This window comes from Mytilus trossulus, chromosome 10 (assembly GCF_036588685.1).
Source record: "Mytilus trossulus isolate FHL-02 chromosome 10, PNRI_Mtr1.1.1.hap1, whole genome shotgun sequence".
In the NCBI taxonomy this organism is placed as follows: domain Eukaryota; kingdom Metazoa; phylum Mollusca; class Bivalvia; order Mytilida; family Mytilidae; genus Mytilus; species Mytilus trossulus.
The window spans coordinates 57,942,655-57,965,508 of record NC_086382.1 but is presented as its reverse complement, the minus strand read 5'-3'; the positions used below and the strand labels follow the sequence as shown (position 1 = coordinate 57,965,508).

The 22,854-nt window shown below is 31.4% G+C and overlaps 1 protein-coding gene across 1 annotated transcript in view; it reads right to left on the bottom strand.

The window, feature by feature from the left end:
• Positions 1 to 4,326: 4,326 nt before the first annotated feature.
• Positions 4,327 to 22,854, bottom strand: part of LOC134688242 (synaptotagmin-12-like) — a 49,709-nt gene continuing 31,181 nt past the window's right edge. The window contains exons 2-9 of the mRNA XM_063548744.1: positions 16,360 to 16,550; positions 15,833 to 15,992; positions 14,512 to 14,647; positions 13,184 to 13,313; positions 12,002 to 12,214; positions 9,210 to 9,330; positions 8,553 to 8,686; positions 4,327 to 4,963 (exon numbers count right to left, since the gene is read on the bottom strand). Of these exons, the coding sequence (XP_063404814.1) occupies positions 4,793 to 4,963; positions 8,553 to 8,686; positions 9,210 to 9,330; positions 12,002 to 12,214; positions 13,184 to 13,313; positions 14,512 to 14,647; positions 15,833 to 15,992; positions 16,360 to 16,527 (1,233 nt within the window). The 5' untranslated portion in view covers positions 16,528 to 16,550 and the 3' untranslated portion in view covers positions 4,327 to 4,792. The remainder of the gene's footprint in view (positions 4,964 to 8,552; positions 8,687 to 9,209; positions 9,331 to 12,001; positions 12,215 to 13,183; positions 13,314 to 14,511; positions 14,648 to 15,832; positions 15,993 to 16,359; positions 16,551 to 22,854) is intronic.

Here is a 22,854-nt window from a genome sequence, read left to right as displayed (position 1 = left end):
ATACTACTCTTGCGAAACAGTATCACATACAATCATATAACTTCGTTACATGTCAAAATTATCGACAAAATATGTGGACGTTTAACAATACACATGTCAAATAAAAATAGAACGTTTATGTCGTGCAATAAATTTAGATTTTTAAGTGCAATAAAGGTTATTTACTTAGTTTTTTACTACATGTAGTAACCTATCCTATATCTTTATTTTTAAAAGATGTGTAATATTCTATTTTCTATGGTGTGATGTAGTGACCGTATATTAATGGTACTATAATGGCATCATCATGTAATAACCCCCCAGACTTTTTCATTTGTTAACAAGGGGGAGGTTAGACGCTCTACTACATCCACTATAAATAGATGATAACCGAATAAATAAAAGCATATAAATATTTTAAAATTCACCTCTGGGTATACATGAGCACATACATGAAAAGTTGACGTTTATGAATGAATAAACTCATTATAGATATTTTATTTAAAAGGTTAACAAGTTGTACGCCAGACGTGCGTTTCGTCTAGAGTTACCAGTGGCACTTTCATATATCTAAAAAAAAAAAAAAAAAAAAAAAGGGAAAGAAAAGAAAAGAAAAGTTCACGTTTATGAATTAATAAACGCATCATAGATATTTTATTTAAAAGATTTAAAATTTGTACGCCAGACGTGCGTTTCGTCTAGAGTCACCGGTGGCACTTGAAAAAAAAGAAGAAGAAAAAAGAGGCCAAGTAAAGTTGAAAGGAGATGCAGAATATATGGCAACGAGAATTCAAACCGACAACAGGACACATTATGATCCCGTTTCATTTCGCGAGAGTGTAACATAGAAGAGTTTATATATTGTTTATATTATAGGGTTACTGCATGAATATTGGGGAATATTTTCTCGAGTAGAATTTTATATTGCACGAACTTGCGAGTGCAATATACGTTCTACGAGGGACAATATTCCCCAATATTCATGCAATAACCCTTTTATTGTATTGCAATATAATATTTGAACGTAAAAATTGTTTTAAACTAAGATTTTTTCGTTGATGACTTCATGCATTTTGACGATTTATTGCACTAAGCAAAAGTGAATCATATGTCTTTCATTGAATCTTGTATGACTCGATTGTCATAAATTTTCAGGGTGAAAAAAATATATATATCATCAAGCTGATGTAGTGACTCTATTTCTCTAATTGTTGTGCTGTTTTCACATTTCCTGACCGGTGTGATAAAAATTTCTCCTCACTAGTGAAAAATCTGTTCTCGGCAAACGAATGGTTAAATTTAAATTGTGACGTTAAATTTTCTTGTTTTCTACTGAATTTTCTTATTGTGACGTCATGAAAAAAGGCGACTATGCCCGATGACATCTCATCAAAAGTACACCACTTTCCTCAATCTTTGAAAAGGAGGGATAAAAATCATTAGAGAAACAGATTCCACATTTGTAACTCGTGTATTACGATATTTCTCCACTTTCAACAGTTAAATTTTAATTATTTAAAAAAGTCGGCAAGTCTCGCGCTTTAAAAATTAAAATTTAACTGTCTCGAGTGGAGAAATATCGTAGTACACTTGTTACATTTGTGGAAGCTGTTTCTCTAATGATTTTTATCCCTCCTTTTCAAAGAAGCTGTATTACCATTATTCAAACATTGTCATTAAGCAAACATTTTTCATTAACCAAACTATCCTGTGAAATTACTTCGTACATGAATATACGAACGCTTTCCTATTTGTATATTTTGCAATCTGTGCATAGGGCATCATCAGTATTTAGTGCTTCCGTACTAAAATGATATATCACACACCTTTTTGGCCTACGTGAATATATTTTTTTAAAGTCCATACTACCACATATTTACATCATTAAAAGAGAGAAATTATACTTTGCTATCAAATTTAAATCTGTTATTTCTATATCGTTTTTTGATGACACATTCTTAAACATATAATTTACATTTTTGAAGGGAAAATCCAGTTATCAGATTGGCTGAGTACGACAGGCTTTTTTAAATTTTGATATGTTGATACGAATGACGAAATGGATGGCATATTCGATATTGATTTTTTTCACTTTTGCCGCTCAGATATTCTGGTTCTAGATAGATAAAACACTTTTTGTTCGCTTAACTGCTTATGAGTCAATCAACCTTTTTTTCTCTTAAACTATTGATATATTATTACACAATGTTGGATAGACGACTTTCATTTTGTCGTTCAGGAATTAACCAAATTAATTTTTAATTCAATAAACAACTTATCAAAGCAAGTACTGGTTGATTTTTTTTATCCATACAGGTATCATCTATTTAGGATGACAGACATGACTTGTATACTAAACACACCTGTTTTGTAATATTTGTTTGAAAAGGGATTCTGTATCAATAAGGCATAATATAGGTGACCTATTATAAAAAGAATCCTTACACCATAAAAGTGAATGACTTAATATTATTACATAATCAACCTAGTACGAATTCAGTACTCATGCATCCTTAAGCCAAGATTTTATTTCAACTAGGATTATTTCCTGATGCCGGATTTCAATAGTCAGCATCATTTTGTTTAAAAAGATAACAATATTCCTGATAATTTTACATTGTTAAAATGATTTCTAGTTGATGACCATTTACAACTTACAACTTGGTATAAATTCAGCTGATACTACAGACAGGACAGAAGAGGGTTGTCTTTCCTGTTTATTTGATTTGTTTTCAGATCCTTTTGACATCACTCTTTTCTATTTGATAGATATAAGAAAGAAAGGTATTTGTCGCCCACTTAGATATTGTCTAATCATAGAAGGTTGTTCTTTTAGAAATGAATGAAAAGCATACATCAATGCAAATTGTAAATAGATATTTACATCGAGTCGATCTTAATGCTGTTACTTTCACTTTGAATTTGATATGGCAGACATGAATTGAATTCTAGACACAATTGTTCGTATTATTTTCTTTTTAAAAAGGTTCTATGTATCTCATGCATATGTATGATGATATTAGGGACAGTTGTTTTAATACTTTAAATATTGATGGTTTTGATAATTTTTCTAGTCAAGATAAGCTATCTGTGATTCTAGGTGGTGTTAACAATATACGTTTGTGTGCCAAAACCTGCAGAGACATTTTAGATAGGAGACGTAGATTTTTATATACATGTAGATAGTTTTGTATTTGCTTGTTTTTTATTTTTTTATTTTTAATATTCTTAATTTTTTTAATTTTTTTTTTAATTTTTTTTTTATTTTATTTTTTTTAGTATATATATATATTTAATGTTTTAAGGGGTGTGAAATTTGTTTCGAATTTGTAAATAATCGTCTCTCATAATTCTATATGAATGGCTTTTACATATGTGTAATTTGTTTTAATCAATGTGTTATGTATTGCTTTGTAAAAGGTGAGACATTAATAAAATATTGTATTGTATTGTATTGCATAAACGACTTGAAATGAAAAGAAAGTTGAATTTATAATATTGAAAGCCTTTATCTAATTACATAATCACCGCTTTGAAAGATTACCATGATTACGTATGCATCCAAGTAAACTTGAAAATAAAGACATATAATGAATGGTCTGATGCAGCAACAGAAACAAGATTAAACTAAATTATTAACTGCAGTTATTTAAATTAAAAACTAATCTTTTCTTATTAGTTATGTATCTCATTTACAGTTTTGATTTGCATTTGTTCCGGGTACATAAATACCAACTCCAGATTATAAAAGAAAATCATTACATAGTTCGAAGTATGTATACAAATCTCTCAGCCAAGAATTTATTTCAACTAAGATAATTTCCTGATGGCAAGATTTTGATAATCAGAATTATTTTGTTTAATGAGATAATATATTCATGAAAATCTTACATTGTTAAAATGATTTCTAGTTTATGACCATTTACATATTGGTAATTCAACAGATAATACAGACGAGATTGCCTAATACAAAATGGAAGATGTCTTCAATCTTAGTCATATCAACGGTACTACTGTTATTGTAGCTTATGTACATTTGACAACTTATGTCTCTAAAGTGGCGCTTGGGCGCAAAACATAAAACAAACATCGAAAGACTCATGAAACTTAAATGTTCTAAGAGTAAAGTCGAATCCGCACAAGGAATGCGTTACGGCGATTCATTCCTTAGTTTTGAATTTTAGATATTAATATTCGTACTAAACCGATCAATTAGCTACTGAGCAAGTTGTACAGTCCTCTAGCAGAGATGTCGGCGTAGAGGTGGTAATATAATTTACGCACATTTAAGACAAGTACAAATAGAAAAAGTAAAAATAAAATGCATGTCTGTTTTGGGGTATATTATTTATTCATTTTAAATAAATTGAAAAGTAAACATTTTATAGAATGAACAATAAAAGAGTAAACTTAAACAAGCATGGTTTATTTATTATCTTAAAATATATGTAAATCACAGATCATACAAGACAACAGCCTGATAACCTAACATTAAAGGATCACAACATAAAATGGTGAGCAGTTTATAATAAAAATAAATCTATAATATCATTAAAAATTGTGCTAAAATAAAGTGTAAATCTAAATTAAAAATTTTCAGCATATATACATTATTACCATTCAAAACGTTACATGTTTCTTTCTAATCCGATAATGAATTTTAAAATTGGTGACATAAGATGAAATAAAATATGGGACTTTTTTTCTGTGTTGGCCAACTCAGTTTCTATTACAAACAATAATCGATACATGTACAGAAATGGTAAATTAACAAGCACCCGGATTGTCTATCTTGCTTTGTAGAGTGTTTTTTTCACTTTCGCAAATAATGCCACATTGCCACTGGCTTGCGCAAACTCGACATCATTTGGTTCCAGTGTGAAAGTTCTGTACCGGAAGTGTTAGCACCAACGATGACATGGCCTAAAGATGGCGTTTTATTCTCTGGCAAATGTTCTGCAACAGTTATTCTAAGCTGCACCGTCTAAAATAAGAGATAGATCCAATAACAAATACTGATTTCTCAATAAGTCTCAATAAAACATATTAGGTTTGTACGCAAATGAACACATAGCGTTAAATATAATACAGCATATAAATGATAGGGTTATATCAGCAATCATTTTGAGGTTTTTATACTTGTATGCAGCAGTCTGAGAATTTGGTTGCTGCCCTCGGACTTGCGATGGCCATTGGTGATCAAAGCGAATCCAATATAGAACACATGTAAACTACCAAGGTTATGATAAGAAATCGTCAAAGATATATTTCCAAGCAGATTATTCACATTATCTTCGATTCCTTAAATCAACCAGCAATTTTCAGCAACATGATTACGCTCACTGGAGCACAATACTGCAACTCGCAATATTTCCACAACATAGTTGTGATCGAAAAATAGTTATTCAAGATACCAGGATTATCATTAAGTACGCTATACGTTCGATTCGTAAACATAAGACTCACCAGTGACGCTCAGATCGAAATAGTTATAAAGCCAAAAAAGTACAAAGTTGAAGAGCATTGTGGACTCAAAATTTCAAAAAGTTGTGCCAAATACGGATTTATACTAGTAATCTATTCCTGCAATAGTTTTGTAACAGGAAATTTATGAAAATTATCATATATTTGAACATGGTTGAAATGTGCAACTTTTGCATGCGACAGATTGACAGAACTCAATTGTGGAGTAACCGGATCCATATGCATACATTAACTCTTAACATTATATGCGCGCTAAATGATTAAACGAAACCATAAAAAATATTGTGTAATGAGAAAGAACGAAATAAAATTGGAGGTTGAAGGGAACAATGTTTTTATTTGAGTTTGCATGCACGTATGGTGTATAAATTCATAAGCCTGGTACCTTTTCTATCATAAGCATGTCGAAATGTCCTATTGTAATGTCCTGAGTGTTCTTTATTTGTACTGTAGTCCTATCATGTAATGCTGTTATACTAGTGTTATATTTAACATTGCCATTAAAGCGCGAGGTTTCGCTAACCCCAAAACCAGGTTCAGCCCACATTTTTTTCTTGAAATGTCATGTTACAAGTTAGGACAATGGCAGTTCTTACCTTATAGTTCGTTTCTGTGTATTGCATTTTAAAGTTTCTGATTTGTCGTTGTTCTTTTGTTATATTTGATGTGTTATCTGCAGTTTCAGTTTGTTACCCGGATTTGTTTTTCTCAATCGATTTATGAATTTAGAAAATAATTATACTACTGGTGTCTTTATTAGGACGTTATCACTTGGAAAAATAAAACATAATGGTTTATAATTTATCTTGACAATGAATTAATGATAGTCTGGTATCTGATGATTTGATTAAAGACGAAATTCATTGACTACTTCGATAATTGGTACATGGGAGGAATGTAATACCTTTTGAAATATTAGATAGATTGGAGAAACATATTACCTTTTGAAATAATCGATAGATTGAAGAAACCTATTACCTTTTAAAATAAACGATTCATTTGAGAAACCTGTTACCAAAACGCCCACAGTTAGCATAACGGGTAAGTTTTATTATGTAAATAAATCAACTGCAAATCCGGCATGTAATACAAATGATATCGGATATGTTCCTTACGTCGTAACTACAACCCCCTTCCCATTCATGAATGTGACCTACCGAATTAGACTGTTTACCTGATTTGTAATCACATAAGCAACACGACGGGTGCAACATGTGGAGCAGGATCTGCTTACCCTTCCGGAGCACCTGAGATCACCCCTAGTTTTCGGTGGGGTTCGTGTTGTTTATTCTTTAGTTTTCTATGTTGTGTCATGTGTACTATTGTTTTTCTGTTTGTCTTTTTCATTTTTAGACATGACTTTGTCAGCTTGTTTTAAATTTATGAGTTTGACTGTCCCTTTGGTATCTTTCGTCCCTCTTTTATAAAGATATTTTCAAAGTAAAAAAAAGTGATGCTTGTATTTTTCCTCTCAGAATTATGCCTCAGTCGTGAACCAAGTATGAAATTTGGGTGATTAGATATTAAGTATTATTATACCTTACATATACTACAAAATAATTATTGGGTAACACGTTATCACGTGACATAGAATAATTCAGCTGATTTTCATTTAATTACAAGAAAGGACGAATCATCCTTAACATTAACAGCAGCGGTGAATAACCCGATTATTCACCGGCGAATAACCTTTTTAGTTTGTTGATTTGGACCCCTGAAAATTACGTCACTGACGAAAATAAACAAAATGATCAAGTTATAGGAAACCCATTGACCGAGAGAAAAGGAAACAATGCTTTAGACAGGCATCTTGTGTCGATGATATCTCTAATAACGGTCCTTTTCAGGGCCATCAGTATTTTACAAAAAAAAATTACCTTGATTGTATATACGAGAATTATAAGTCACAAATGACATGTATTTTTGACCGTCAACTTGTGTTTGTTACTGACTCAAGTAAGGGTAAGTGCTTTTTCAATGATTCAAAATGTCCTTCCATATATTTCGGTATAATAAACAATTGTGCCCCCCCTTAGAAGCGATGCATTTCCTAAATCTTAAAAGTTATTTCACTTCGGGCTGCGCCCTCAATAAAATCACCTTCTGGTGTTGACAATTTTTGGATATTCACCTTTTCAACGGGCCATAATAACTAGAATATAACCTTTCCAAATGAGAAATTTCTTCAATATAAGTCCTTTCTATGGTGATTTTTTCGTTTCTTATGGCTTCTTTCTTCTATGCTAAATTTTATTGTCTTTAAAGTGGTGATAACAAAGTGACTATCTTCGTTATTATCATTTAGATATAAACTAGCAAAGAAATTATTTAGTGTTCAATGGTTAAAGAGGTTATGCGTGGTGAGGATTGATGTACTAAGTAACGTTAGGTCATCATGTCTTACTAACCATTTTCGTCGGAATTAATTAATACGACAGTTATTTTTCACTCGTTTTGTTGGTAAACAACGATTGATTTTGTCGATTCTGTTTTTATTTCTTCCCTTTTTGTGAATTCACATTGTTCGGTATGTTTATAATAATTTTTAGATACTATGCATTAATGAAACAACTATTTATACCAAAAATGAAAAAAAAATGCCCAACGTAAACTGTGACTAGGGCTTAAGCAGCTTCCAAATCTATAATATTGATCTTTGAATGTCAGGACAAAGTAAACGTATACTGTTGAATGCTGTTCCCCGATTTTGGACATTTTACTTATTATGTCTGTTTGTTTTGTTCACACATCATTCTCAATATTATAGATTTTTTTGCGACTGCCATAAAATTGAGAGGATTAGCTAGCTATAAAACTTGGTTTAATCAATTGATTTACAGAAGAAAATGTATGTACCAAGTCAAGAATATGATAATTGTTGTCCATTTGCTTGATGTGTTTTAGCTTTTGATTTTGAATTTCCTCAGAGATCAGTATTTTTGTGATTTTCTTTTTACTTCTTGGTTAGTCAGCAACAAGATAACACATTAGGTACGGGAAACTGAAACGTTTTCTAATAGATTCAATTGCAGTTTTTATATGTAAAACAATTTTGATATCAGAATTTCAGAATTAATACTAATACATACCGGCAAGGCAGTTGCAGGTACTGAAAAGATCATGGCTTCATTAAAATTGGGATGTTTTTCACCACGTTTGACTGTTGTTTTCTTTTTGCTTATTTTCTTGCCATTTTGCATCAAATAAACCTTGACAAAAGGGTCTGAAACAAATAAAGAATTGTTATCACAATAATGAATTTATAAACATGTTTACTTATTCCAATGTAAAGTAATAAAGTAATAGCTTTCATTATAGAAATGAAGATATATTTCATAATTTTCGTGCTAAAGAGGCCTTTTCTTCGTTAAATTTTACCAGTAGCACTCGAACTCAAGAACCAATATTTGAATTTCCAAACACGTTTAAGGATTTTACCTAAGGGAAGCTAAAGAAATATTCAAAGTCAAAAAGATAAAACTGTTCTGAGGAAGTTGAAACCTTCAGTTTTTGTTTCTCAATATTTTAAGTTTCCTGCACCGGAGAATTTAATAGGAGTATTTATATCAAATCACTGACTATTGAACTCTTGATGAAAATTAAAACAGTTGATTTATTTTTGAAGTTATAGATACGATACTTTCTATATTACAGATAGAAAATATGTGACTGAAGACGATGCGCTTCCTATTTGTTCTGACAAACACAAAACTATTTCACGAAGGGATTACACAAATGCTTCTTACCGCCTACTTCTTTCCCAGCTGTCATTCGAAGAGTTCTAGCTTTGACAATTACAATTGTAAGTCTTTCTGCCGTAGGGAGGTAGCTTAAGGAAAACATAATATCACCATACTCTGTTGGTTTCTGAAACGAAAATAATTCCATGGTACAATCACAATCTTTTCTAACGTTAAACTCACTTAAGACAGCTTTGGGACTTTATGCCTTAATGTCATCATTTTCTCATGTTAAGTAAGTATGTCAACTGTCATCTATAAGAACACATGCTATGATATGATTAAAAAACAATGCAGTCTACCATAGCTATCATATATTGATTTTGAATCTAAATAAAGATAAAGTATTCTAATATAACTAATTGGTATCTAAATATACAAAAATATTAAACGATATTTTTATCTTATAAAATGTACTGTTTTTATTACGCAAATGTGAAATGTCATTTATACATTAATATGAACGAATGTAGAAAAAGAAATATTGAATACCTCGATTTTTTAAATTTAGGACAAAATCTTGTTGTTTTTGTATAGAATTTTAAATCATTTTTTTTTAAATAAAAATTATTCTTATCGTTTGATTTCTTCAAATTTCTCACATAGATGCTCAGTTAAGTTGTCTTAAAAATTGACATATGTTGTTGATATTGCCATATTAGTCCAGTCAAACTAAGATTTAACCTCAAACTAATTGCAACAGAAAATGTTTTAGTTCTAATCTATAGTATTATGCCCCTTATATAAAAAGAAAAAAGTCCCAAAAAATCTAACTTGAGGAAAACTCAAAATCAGCATTTTAAATTTCCTATGGAAATTAACATTGGGAGGGGAGATAACTCTTGCAAAAGTTAGTCTTTTTTGGTCAGATTTTGGTTGTTTTTCTGGAAATTTATGTATAGTATGATAATTTGATGGGGTTATAAGTTTGTATTTGACTTAATTATGTAATTTTCGGCTCAAGAAATGTACAAAACCGAAGTGTTATGGGTAGTTTTATTTTTTTCGTACATTTTTCTTTAAAGAAATTGCAAATTTGAAGCTTTATAACCATTTTAAAAAAATAATATGAAAATTTGGTATTGTTTATATTTGTATATTATATTTTTTCAGCAACTTACTTATCTGAAGAAATTTTAAACCACAGAAAGAAGAACACATGCTTAATTATTTTTAATAAATTTGAGATTCTTTACCTTGACATGTTGAAAAATTCAATAAATGGTCAACTTATAAATTACAAAATCTAGATTATAGCTTGTTAAAATATATGAAAACACCTATAGAGTTGTTTGTAATACTCTAAAGACCTCTAAAAAATCAAGAATCAATACATTCTGATAAATAGAAGCGGTAAGGTTATAATTTTGTATCAATTTGTATTGATATTTCTGCCTTTTTTGCAAGAGTTATTTCCCTTTTCAATGCAAATCTCCATAGGAATTTTAAATGGTGATTTTTTTAGTTTTCCTCAAGTTAGATTTTATGGGACTTTTTTCTGTGTATATTTGGGGTATAATACTAAAGATTAAAACTTAAAAATCTTCTGTTGCAATTACTTTCAGGTTAGGGTCTAATTATGCTAGATTGACTGGACTATATATATATATAGTTACGAAAGATACCAGGATATAGTTTGCTACGCCAAACGCGCCTTTGGTTTACATAAGACTCATTAGTGACCCAGATCGCAATGGTTCGAAAACCAAACAATTATAAAGTTGAAGAGCATTGAGGACCCAAAATTCTAAGAAGTTCTACCAAATACGGCTAAGGTAATCTATGCCTTGGATAAGAAAAATCTTTGTATTTCGAAAACTTCATACCTTTGCAAACAGTAAATTGACCATTTTATTAATATTTATGTCAACACCGAAGTGCTGACTTTTAGGCTAGTGTCACCCTGGGGAAAAACGTCCACCAGCAGTAAAATCGACCCAAATGTGTTAATAAACAATCACGTAAAGGCCAACAATAAATGACGATTGTTCGTTGCTTTTTTAAAAACCGTTCCCAGACATTCGGGTTTCTTGGACCTGATTATCGTTGAACTTCAGCGAAGATTTCCGTTTTCATCCAAATGAGGATGTATCGCCCTTGGCTAGTTGTGTTATAATTAGAAATTCTAAAATTGGTCCGACCTTGGATAATTCTGTTATAAATAACATTATAAAATTGGTTCGACCTTGGATAATTGTGTTATAGGTAGAAATTATAAAATTTGTACGACTGTAGATAATGGATCATCTATTACTTGAAATGCTTTGACTATGTTCAGCTTCAAGTTATTATGTTTTTTAAAAGTCAGTAGATGATTGAGCACTTAAGGTAAATATAATATAATTCAATGATTTTATATGGTGGAAACATGAGGTAGAAATTTCCTGTGATGATTTTGACGCCAAACATTAAAAATAAGTGTTTTTATTTTTATCAAATTAATGTGTTCTGTATTTGGTTTATATACAAGCTACGCCCGCTGCATGTTTTAGCGTCACGCACAATAATGTTTCCTTTCCCAAAACTAGATCTTCCTCTGCCACAATAGATCCTTATTTTTTCCTCATTTAAACATATTTAAAGACTAACATAGTATTCAGAAACCAATGCAGTTCTTTCAACAAAAACACAGATATTCTCCTTTTTAACACACGACATTTTTATATTTGTTAAATAAGAAAACAATCGATTCTTGCAATATGAGTAATCTATTTTATTTGCTGTTTCTCACCTTAATTGAACTTGATGCACAATGTTTACATAGATAACAAAACCCAGATATTAACACATCAACTTACGTCATCAATATCTCGTAAATTTAACCACATTTTGATTGGTATACGCAGGTCAACGTCACCTACACGTATTTCTGATTCACCAATGACTTTATGTCTGGCATATTTATCCACTGCAAAAACTTGAAACTGAATGATTTTACTGTCTAGCTGGAATGGTTCAATGTTGAATAGAAATCTCTCCTTAAAAATAGGATCCGTAGAATGCTTTTGTATCTGTAAATAAAATAAACAGTACAAATAATTCATTCAATTTTTGAAAATTTGTAGTCAAGTTACACTGTTATTACATCTTTTAGAAGATAATAAATCAAATAATATAGGGAAAGAGGTGACATTTGTATCAGTACTTATTTGATGATACAGATTTTCTTAGGAAAATGTATGAGACGTGTCCTGCATTTTCTTTTTTTTTCATCCTGTCGCACACCATACACAAATAGTTTCATACCAATTAAAATGACCATAAACTCATATAAAAGGTACATATGGAGAGACATCTTCAAGCATTTTTGGATATCGTTTTTTTTTATGTAAATACATGTTTAAGTGTAATAAAAATATACTGAGAAATTTCTTTAAGTCTCGTTAATACAAATTTATAATAATAACATATTATTGACTTTTAAATATTCAACTCTAATAGTTATCAAAGGTACCAGAATTATAACATAGTACGCCAGACGCGCGTTTCGTCTACATAAGACTCATCAGTGACGCTCAAATCAAAAATATTTATAAACCCAAACAAGTACAAAGTTGAAGAGCATTTAGGATCCAAAATTCCAAAAAGTTGTGTCAAATACGGCTAAGGTAATCTTTGACTGGGATAAGAAAATCTTTAGTTTTTCAAAAAGTTCAAAGTTTTGTATACAGAAAATTTATAAAAATAACCACATTATTGATATTCATGTCGACACCGGAGTGTTGACTACTGGGCTGGTGATACCCTCGGGGACGAAACGTCCACCAGCAGTGGCATTGGCCCAGTGGTGTAAATAGTTATCAAAGGTACCAGGATTATAATTTAGTAAGCGTTCAAAGTGAAGGTTTTATCCAGATAAGTGCTTTGAACGCATACAATTAATAACTTTTAGTTTTTATTTAACAGCACTGGGTCAATACCACTACTGATGGACTATCAATCCCTGAGATAAATCGTTAGAGAAACTTTGTTGGACTTACTTTTGTTTGGAATGTAGTAGATGTATTCGGTAATATGGTTCCTTTGATGTAAGTATCAAGCGACCCCGAGTATTGGTTTGGTGTAAGGTCTCTTGCTTGTATAATACTCACTACCAGTTCAGACACTTCCCTGTAAAAAAATGAGATAAAAAAGCAAAGACTTTTTATTTTAATTATAATGGAATTCAAAATGTGTCGATTTAAGACAGACATTTTTGATCATTTGGTGGACGGTGATAACGAATTAATGTTTTACGACTTGGGGCAAATAAAACTTAAATATCGGGACGAGAGCATGATGATATGGTATGAATATGAACACGCCGTTTTAGTAGACTGATCACCAAGTCAGATTTTTCAACGAGCTTATTAATATTACGCTGGGAAACTTTACAATTTTACTGGAAACATTCTGACTCCGAGCTAACCATTATTTGCTCCGAACCCAAACTGCCTCGTGCTTAGTGAGAAAAAACAGAAACATATATTAAAAGCTTCTGCACTCTAAGAAATCATCGACGAGGACCATCATTCAACTGTACTCTAAACTTTCGAACATTAAGATCTGTAAGTGATAAATGGTTAATTCCGGGAAGCGATCGAAGCAATCTAGGCTTTTGACATTTACTTATATCTTTTTCACTTACTATACATCATAATATCTCGGCATATAATACAGTCATTGCTTGGTGACTAAGTTATGACGAACTCATGTCAAATTATAAACAACGCTTATTCAGGAATTTGGCAGTCGTAATCAAATACTAGTAGTCTGTTTCTTGGTATGTAGGTGTTTTTTTTTATGCACTTCAAAGTTTCTGTTGGTCCGTTGCTTTCCTCTTATAGATGATATGTTTCTCTGGGTTTACATTTGTTACTAGGATTCGTTTTCTCTCAATCGATTTATGACTTTTGAATAGCGTTACACTACTGTTGACCTTATTTCTATGTTGTGTTAATTATTTTGTCAATATCAATATTTATACCAGTGTAAGCAGCTTGTACTTTACTTTTTTTAATCATAACCTTGTCCTCCTTAATCAGTTTATTTTTATGACAGGGATGAAATTGTGAGTGTTGTAAGTAGTAAAATTGTTTAATAAGCAACACTTGGGACCAATGATTTAGAATGTTAACGGTGTTTCTCTATAGATAGAAACAATGGGTGACCGTCAACCGTGATATGCGATTTTAAACTTTGGATCTTATGAGATCCTCTTAATGTTTACTTTTGATGGTTTTGTCAGGCGTATACCATGTAAAAAAAGTTTGTTCAAAAGTTTATTTATCTTTATGATTATAATATATAATATAATCTAATATATTACCTGTCATATTCTAAGGCAAACTCCATTTGACCTATTTTTGGCATGTCTGGTTGCATTTCCAGTACAGAAGAATCAGAGGCTACACTTTCACATGATTCAGCACGCCGTAAGCCTTGTGGAATTTCAACTTCTGAACCTAAAAACAGACCATACATGTTTGTGATTTAATTTTATGAGGATAAGTTCTGTCACTTTTCAAATACTAAAAAACGGGAATCTTTGTGTTCTTTTAAAAGCATTCGTGCACCATGGTATCACGTTTTAGGATGGTTTTGTAGTGTTTAAGCTGAATTAATAAATAGACGAGTACCTCTGGGTTTTTTTTAAACGAAATCGACCGGCTATAAATCCCCTCGCACGTTCAGAATATTAAAATATTTGTGATAATCTAGTATTATCAAGGACAATTGCGTGTACAGGTATTTGTAATTTCTATTGCAACCAACGTGACCAGCTAATAAGGAAAGATAGGAAGATCATTTACAACGCGTCTGGCGTATGAAATTATAATCCTGGTACTTTTGATAACTAATTACAGTTATGCAGTTCTGAATACATAACTGATATTTATGAATTGTTGAATCCTGGACAAAATTGATAAAAGTTATGATTGCTTTACGACGAAGATTGATTTCAATATGTAATAATGCAAGAAAGTGTTTGAGGGAAACAAAATATAATATATCGACAATAAAGTTATCAAGTAAACAGATTACATGTTGTCGAATTTATTAATTAAATTCGTTCATTGGTTTATATATTGTTTACTAACTGAAAACTAATCATAGGATTTACAAATAATATTTTATTTTCAATTAGATACTAGAAAAAATGTACCAAAGTCTTCTCTTGCTGAGAAAAATAAGGTAAGCGCTCAGCCTCCAGACGCATGAACTTTATACGATGTTGTTTTCTTTTTTGTCAGCACTGGGTCAATGCAGAACATGACAGTACAGACATGATTTTGAACTTTTCTTAAATTGTCCGTTTTAAATTTTTAAATTTTAAAGAAACTTAAGTTTCAACTCCCGTCGGGAAAATTTACCTTAAATCGATTTTTTTTTTTTTTTTTTTGGTTTGCATCTTTTTGTCATATAGCTCTACAACTGTATGTGTTATTATGTATTATTTGTTTTCAAATATTCGGCTTTGAGTGTTCCCGATTAAAGTCAATCTAGAAAAAAAAATCCGAACGCATGAAATGTATAACGTTTTGTTTAATTGTTTTTACGAAAGATGCATTTTTATAACAGTTTGATACTGTATAAATGTTAATCATTATATGTGTGGAATGTCAAACCTGTAATGATTTTAAACATACCGATTGATGCATTGCTAACAGATACAGGACTACTTCTTGAACTTTCATTTAATGGTGGTGAATATCTATCCGGCTGGCCATATCGGGGATCTTTTTGTATTGTATCATACTGGACAAATTTTCCACTTGGATCAAGTACAAAATCTGATTCAGAATTAACCTAAAATATTGCATTTAATTCATTGGTTTAACAGTATCATTATTTGAATATCACTTTCATGGTTAAAATTATAAAAGTGAAATTTAGTAGAGACTGTTGGACTTTAAAATGCCTCTAATGTGAAATAAGCACAGCAGAAATAGGCTGTTGAAGGCCGTACTTTAACCTATAATGGTTTAATTTTTAAATTGTTATTTGGATGGAGAGTTGTCTCATTGGCACTCACACCACATCTTCCTATATCTATGATAAATAAATGTTTCAAAATTATTTCGAGAGCTATTAATTTAAGTGAATAAAAAACTCACACCTTCTTTAAAGTAATTATACATTTTTTTTGTACAAATTATGTTATACAATTGCATACCATGTATCCATTGAATTGATCATGCTGAGTCAATACGTCTTTTTCCTCGCCACTTGCAAAACAGTGAGTCAGTCGGTATGTTCCAAACAATCTCAGCAAAATGGCAACAATAATAGCGACAACAATACATAATGCGATCACCAGGAGTGCTGTTCCAGCGTCACTCATACTCCTAATAACTCTACATCAACCTACAGCACAGAAGTATAGATTGTTATTAGTGATCATGGTATGAATGACTCATTTGTTTAGACTATGAATGATGCAGCTTACAAATAATATTAAGATTGATTATTTCATATCATGAGAAAATTTCACAACCTGAGGACACTTCCTGCTTCAGTGCGTAAATTTCATTTTGTAAACAAATTAAGCACACTATAATAAAGTTTGATTTCTTTTCTTATATATGAAATGATGGAAGGTATAAACATGAGGATATGAGATAATTGGTAATCAGACAACTCTCCAGCAAAGACCAAATGATGTAGAATTATAATGTCTATAACACTTCCGTGATTTGTAACACGCAATGTTTTTTTGGTTGAATTATGAAACATGTGTCATTGAACGTGCACGTTAACAGCAACAACCACCATGTTGTAAAAAATTACAGGACTGCCAATATTTGATTTGGTTTCAGAGGTGGCAGGAGTATTTCTTGCGGAATGACTTTTCATGTTCATCTGTTAATTTGCGTGCTTTTGTCACTTTTGTACACAATTGTTTCCTGTAATTTGTGTTGGTGCAGATTACTTATTTTCATTCTGCCATAGGCAAGGTTTTATTTCAGCTCTAACCAGGTTATTTTATTCAATTTCATAACCCTCCGGCTACCTTTAATTCCAAATAGTCTAAACAGAACAAGCTTAAAACGGCATAAAAAAGCAAATAAAGGCAACAATAGTATACCGCTGTTCAAAACTCATTAATCCATGGACAAAAAACAAAATCGGGGTAACAAAATAAAACCGAGGGAAACGCATTAAATATAAGAGGAGAACAACGACACAACACTGAAATGTAACACACACAGAAACGGACCAAGAATCAGACAATATTCCACGAACCTAACAAATATAACATCAGAACCAAATACATGAATGTGGGATAGACAAGTACCGTGACACGTCTTATCGCAATGTGAATTTACACACAAAAATAAGAGAAAACAAACGATGCAACGTTAAAATGTAACACACACAGAAACGAACAATAATATAACAATGGCCATCTTCCTGACTTGGTACAGGACATTTTTAAAGGAAAAATGGTGGGTTGAACCTGGTTTTGTGGCATGCAAAACCTCACTTTTTTGCAAGCTACTACATAAGGTTTCATTTAACAATATAATACACACACAACATAGAAAACGATGACTAGTTGAAATTGTTAAAACAAGAGGGAACAGTTCTAGAATGTTCATGGAAAAAACGAACAACGAAAAAAAATTCGGGGTAACGGTTATTTAGTAAATTGTGGAGATCATCGTTCGTTATGATCGTAAAAACTTATTAGTAAAGCTAATTCAGATAAAATTGATGTCAAAAGAGGTTGCAATGCTAGTGTATTAATTCCTTAATTTCAAATAATTTCAAACATTTTGTAACAGTAAATTTTAACAACGCAAAATCCGTATTTGCTACTGGGATGATGATACCATCGGAGATTATCAGCCAACAAGCAAAGGCATCGACACAGTGGTAGAAATATCATAAACGGTATCAATTGTTCTGCACCAGATGCGCATCGACAATCTATGTCTCTTCGGAGTTCAATAAGGTGTGAAATAAACGTCAATTCGAGAGGAACTAAATGCCGCAATAACAAAAAAACACCTGAAAGTCAACATACTTTTTTGTTAATTATATATCCAAGTGTGTAATCAATGTATCAAGCTCTAAATCTCCCCAACAGTTGCAAACTTAACTACGGGAAACTGTTTTTAAAAGATCATCACATATTGAGATCACAACTGACATATCAGCATGAGTATAAAAAGTAAAATCACAAAAATACTGAATTCCGAGGTTCAAATGGCAAAATAAAAAGCTCAAACAGATCAAACGAATAGATAACAACTGTGCCCACGACTGTACGTATGATTGTATCATCACACTGATTAGCATACGTGTTTTGCCTAGAAGTGCCTCTCATCATACCCCCTCTTTTAAGATTTAAATGTGTTCTTTTTTTTTTAATCAGTGAACCTAGTTTTCAATTTGTTCCCTAACAGAGAATGCATGGTATAATTGACACCTTAATTTAAGATAAGAAGATTTTTATTATTCTTAATTAACCCGCTATTTACAAAAGTCAAACATGATGTGGATGAAAGCTCCAATAGGTCACAAATAAGTCTGGTCAAATATCAATCATTTTATCAGTCAAATCACCAAAGTCTTATTTACGATTAAGCTGTCACTTTTCTTATAATTGACAGTAAAATCACGTCGGTTACAGCTCTCTCTATTCTTATGGTGTATCGTAAGATGGAGAAATTTGATCCATTGTTCAATAAACTTGGGAATTATTTTTAGCTTTGTTTTACCTTTGAAGGGTACAAATCTGATTAACTACTGTTATCGATTGAAACACAAGAGCATCAATTATTTGATAATTGAGAGTTGTTCAAATTATCAGCGGAAGAACTTTGATTGAAGATTTAGCAATTTGACAGTGACATATATATGTCATTACTTGAAGGCACTTTATGAGTACACTAATCATTCCGGTCATTCATGTTCGAAAACATTAACTCAAAGCCCATTTATCATTTTCAAGAAGAATAGTATGTTGTTATAATTTTGTTATAATTGAGAACTATGTTTTTAAAGAATAAGTCCATTTTACATATACAAGAAAATATACATGGCATACAGTTATTTCAAATTTTCTTTTGTATGTCTTTGATTTATATTCAAAACAATTATAATTTAAAAAACGAGAGATTAATTCAAGTTTTGAACAACTAACGTGTACATAAAAAGTCATTTCACTCGGCAACGTTGATAACGTGATGCACTTTCAAGTTTTTCTTCTTCTTTGTTTTCCGGGTGATTTTTGTAAGTATTTTATATTGTATATTTCACTTTAAATAAGTAAGTAACTGCCAAATCCGTTATACTTTAGTATAGAAATAGAGAGGAGTCATATATCTTAAGCAAAAATTAGAAAATCGGAGAATGAACTATTAAGTTATAACTTATATTAGTTGATACTAAGACGTTTCGACCCAAGAGACTCCACCTTCAACATCAGCCGTTGCTTTCGGTGAGCATTATATCTCTGTGGTTGATACATCATTATATCAACCTCATAAATAGTAAATAATTGTATAATAATGCATTACTTGCCTTTAACAGAATGCTCAGAGATATATGTTATATCTTCCGTATTGTGTTACAACTGGGGGAAGGTCGATAGTAATTGAGTTAAACCTATACTTTTTAGTAGACATCATATCAAGAACGGTTCGACCAGACAGTTTATTTTCTTAAGTAACGGTCATAGTAACGCAGTTGGATAGATCAATTCAATTGCAAAGAACAAATTATCCCGATGATTAATGTTGTACACTTCTTTGCACACACATGACAAGGTAGAATATAAGTCATATTCATCCTGCAATTGGGTTTTCTACAATACAGATACAGCCCTACAGGTATCGCTATGCTGTATATTCCCGTTTGAATGGTTTTACACTAGTAATTTTGGGGCCCTTTATAGCTTGTTGTTCGGTGTGAACCAAGGCTCCGTGTTGAAGGCCGTACTTTAACCTATGATGGTTTACTTTTTAAATTGTCATTTGGATGGAGAGTTGTCTCATTGGCACTCACACCACATCTTCCTATATCTATATACACATATCGCTTAAAAGCTCCGCTCACTCCCGCACTGAGTATTGTATGAATCCGCGTGACCTCAGAATGTGTATTGCAGTCGCATTCCAATGACGTGTCAATTGCAAATTAACGATTACTTTGATACCTTCTGTTTGTTTTCAAACATTTCTCTAGAGCAGTAAGAATCACACTAATTTCTGATAACATACACACAATGAACAGCAGTCATTTCGACGATGACAACTATTGATTTCAAAACTTGAATGTGTAACAAAAACAACCATGTCAATTTCAGCATGCATGTTTATTGAATGTCAAGTCTGATTCGTAGGACAACTCGTACACTCGTGTTTTAAACTGGACAATGTTTTGTTATTTGTCTTTACTTTTGAAATTAGTTGTTATGTTAAAATAGATAATTATTCACATATGTATTAATGTTGACCATTCGAGATTCTTTTTTTTGCGAGCCCGTCTTTAGCTGCAGGTGTGATTACTGTATCGTATTACTACACGGGCCTTAAGTGATTTCAAATCGAAAATAAATGCAAAACATGTGTTTTTGTGTCTCAAAACACGAATAATATACAGATTTAATTGCAGGATAAAGACAATTACTGTTTAGTGTCCTTACATATCAGATGTATTTGCATTCGGCTCGAAACAGTTGTAATAGCTCGCTAAAAGCTCGCATACGCCTTGTTTTATAGCCTCGTACAAATACAGCTGATATTTAAAGACACTAAAATGTTATAGTTTATGTAACCCTATAACTAGTTTTTTCTCTTCAATTTAAACGCCTTAGTATTAAGTTTTGTTTTTTATAACCTTTCTTCTGTCACTTTTGAATGGAGTTTGTTTACGTTTTATGATACAGACATATGATCCGTTTATGATTCATATGTTAAAAAGACAAATATAATTGCTTTATTACAAAACCATTCCTGTATAAGATAGCTCCATAAAATCATTTAAAGGGAGAAAAGTCACGTTCAGAAAAAGCCCAATTAACCTGGCCGCAACAAAGCACAAGACGTTACATCCGGTACTGTCACATGATGACGATAATGTTAAGCCAGTCTTAAACAAAGTGTACTAATAGTTTGTTTTCCTCATAATGAAATGAAACTAAGAATGCGTTTCACCTAGTTAGTATGCCAAAAAGATTAATAATATTCAATATAGGACAAAATCTAAAAATAAAAAATATAATTAGAAGTATGAAAAATGTTTTATTAGCCCCGAGAGAACATAGTCTAAGATTTATCTTTAAGTTACAGCAACCTCATTAGTAACGTTGTGAAGAAAATTAAGAACAAGTCGTATTTTTGCTTTTCATCATCATATAGATTTTACAGAAATGAACCGAAATTGTGATGTAACGGTTTATTGGAAATGAAAGCAACAGTAGTATATTGCTGTTCGAAAGCCATATATCGATTGAAATAAAACAAATTCGGGATTCAACCTAACACCGAAGGAAACACAAAGAAACGACAGAACACTGAAGTGCAACAAAAATCAAACGTTAATGCAATAAAACGAACTATTAGATAACAACTGCAATATTCCCGACTTGGTACAGGACATTTGAAGAAAACTTTCATATGTTATGATTAGAATTGACAATCTAGTAAAACCGACTTCCAAAAAAATGTTGTACAAATAATAAACAGGTTTGCTATGCATATTAAGTTGCAAAACATGTTTCCCAATCCACTATAAATAAATATGTTTAAACTAAACTATGAATATGAAGATCAAGTATATGGTCATTTTTATTAATTTGCCGTATGCAAAAGTGTGAATTATTCGCAATACCTTTTCTTTATCCCAGGCACAGATTACCTTGGTCGTATTTGGCCATAAAGAATTATGTTGAACAATTATTATTCCGTATTCCATACAACAACACACTAGTTAATAAATTTTCAACCAAAATGACCATTTTGATCTGAAAAATTGTCGAAAGGCTCAAGAGTAAAAATAAAAACACTCAAATTTGTTCAGGTTTTTTTTACAAAAGTATTTTCACAAGAATACTGAACTCAGAAAAAAAATCAAAACGAAAAGTTCCTAATAAAATGGCAAAATCAAAGCACAAACATATTAAACGAATGGATAAAAACTGTCATATTTCTGACCTGGTACAGGTATTTTTTTTGTAGAAAATGGTGGATTTAACCTTGTTTTAGGCTAGCTAAACTTCAAACTTCTATGAGTGTCGCATCGAATTCCATTATAATGACAACAATGTTCAGAAACATCCGATGTGGAATTGGAATAAAAACGAAGATCGATATCTAGTTTACCCTCCATTTTTTCTTAAAATGTCATTGAAATACTTAAGTTTGTTTCTGTGTGTGTTGCATTTTAGTGTTTCTGATGTCGTTGTTCTCATCTTGTATTTGATGCATTTCATCAGTTTTAGTTTGTAACCCTGATTTGGGTTTTTTTCTCAATCGATTTATTAATTTCGATAAGCGGTTTACTCCTGTGGCCTTTATTTGATTCAGATAAACGTTCAGGATAGGCATTTCATTTTCTATTATTTTTATGTGGTACTTTGTATTGTAACAGATTTTTTTTTGTTTCTGAATATTTTATACAGTATTCTACTAATGAAAAGTAGACATGTGAGTAAGGTCTA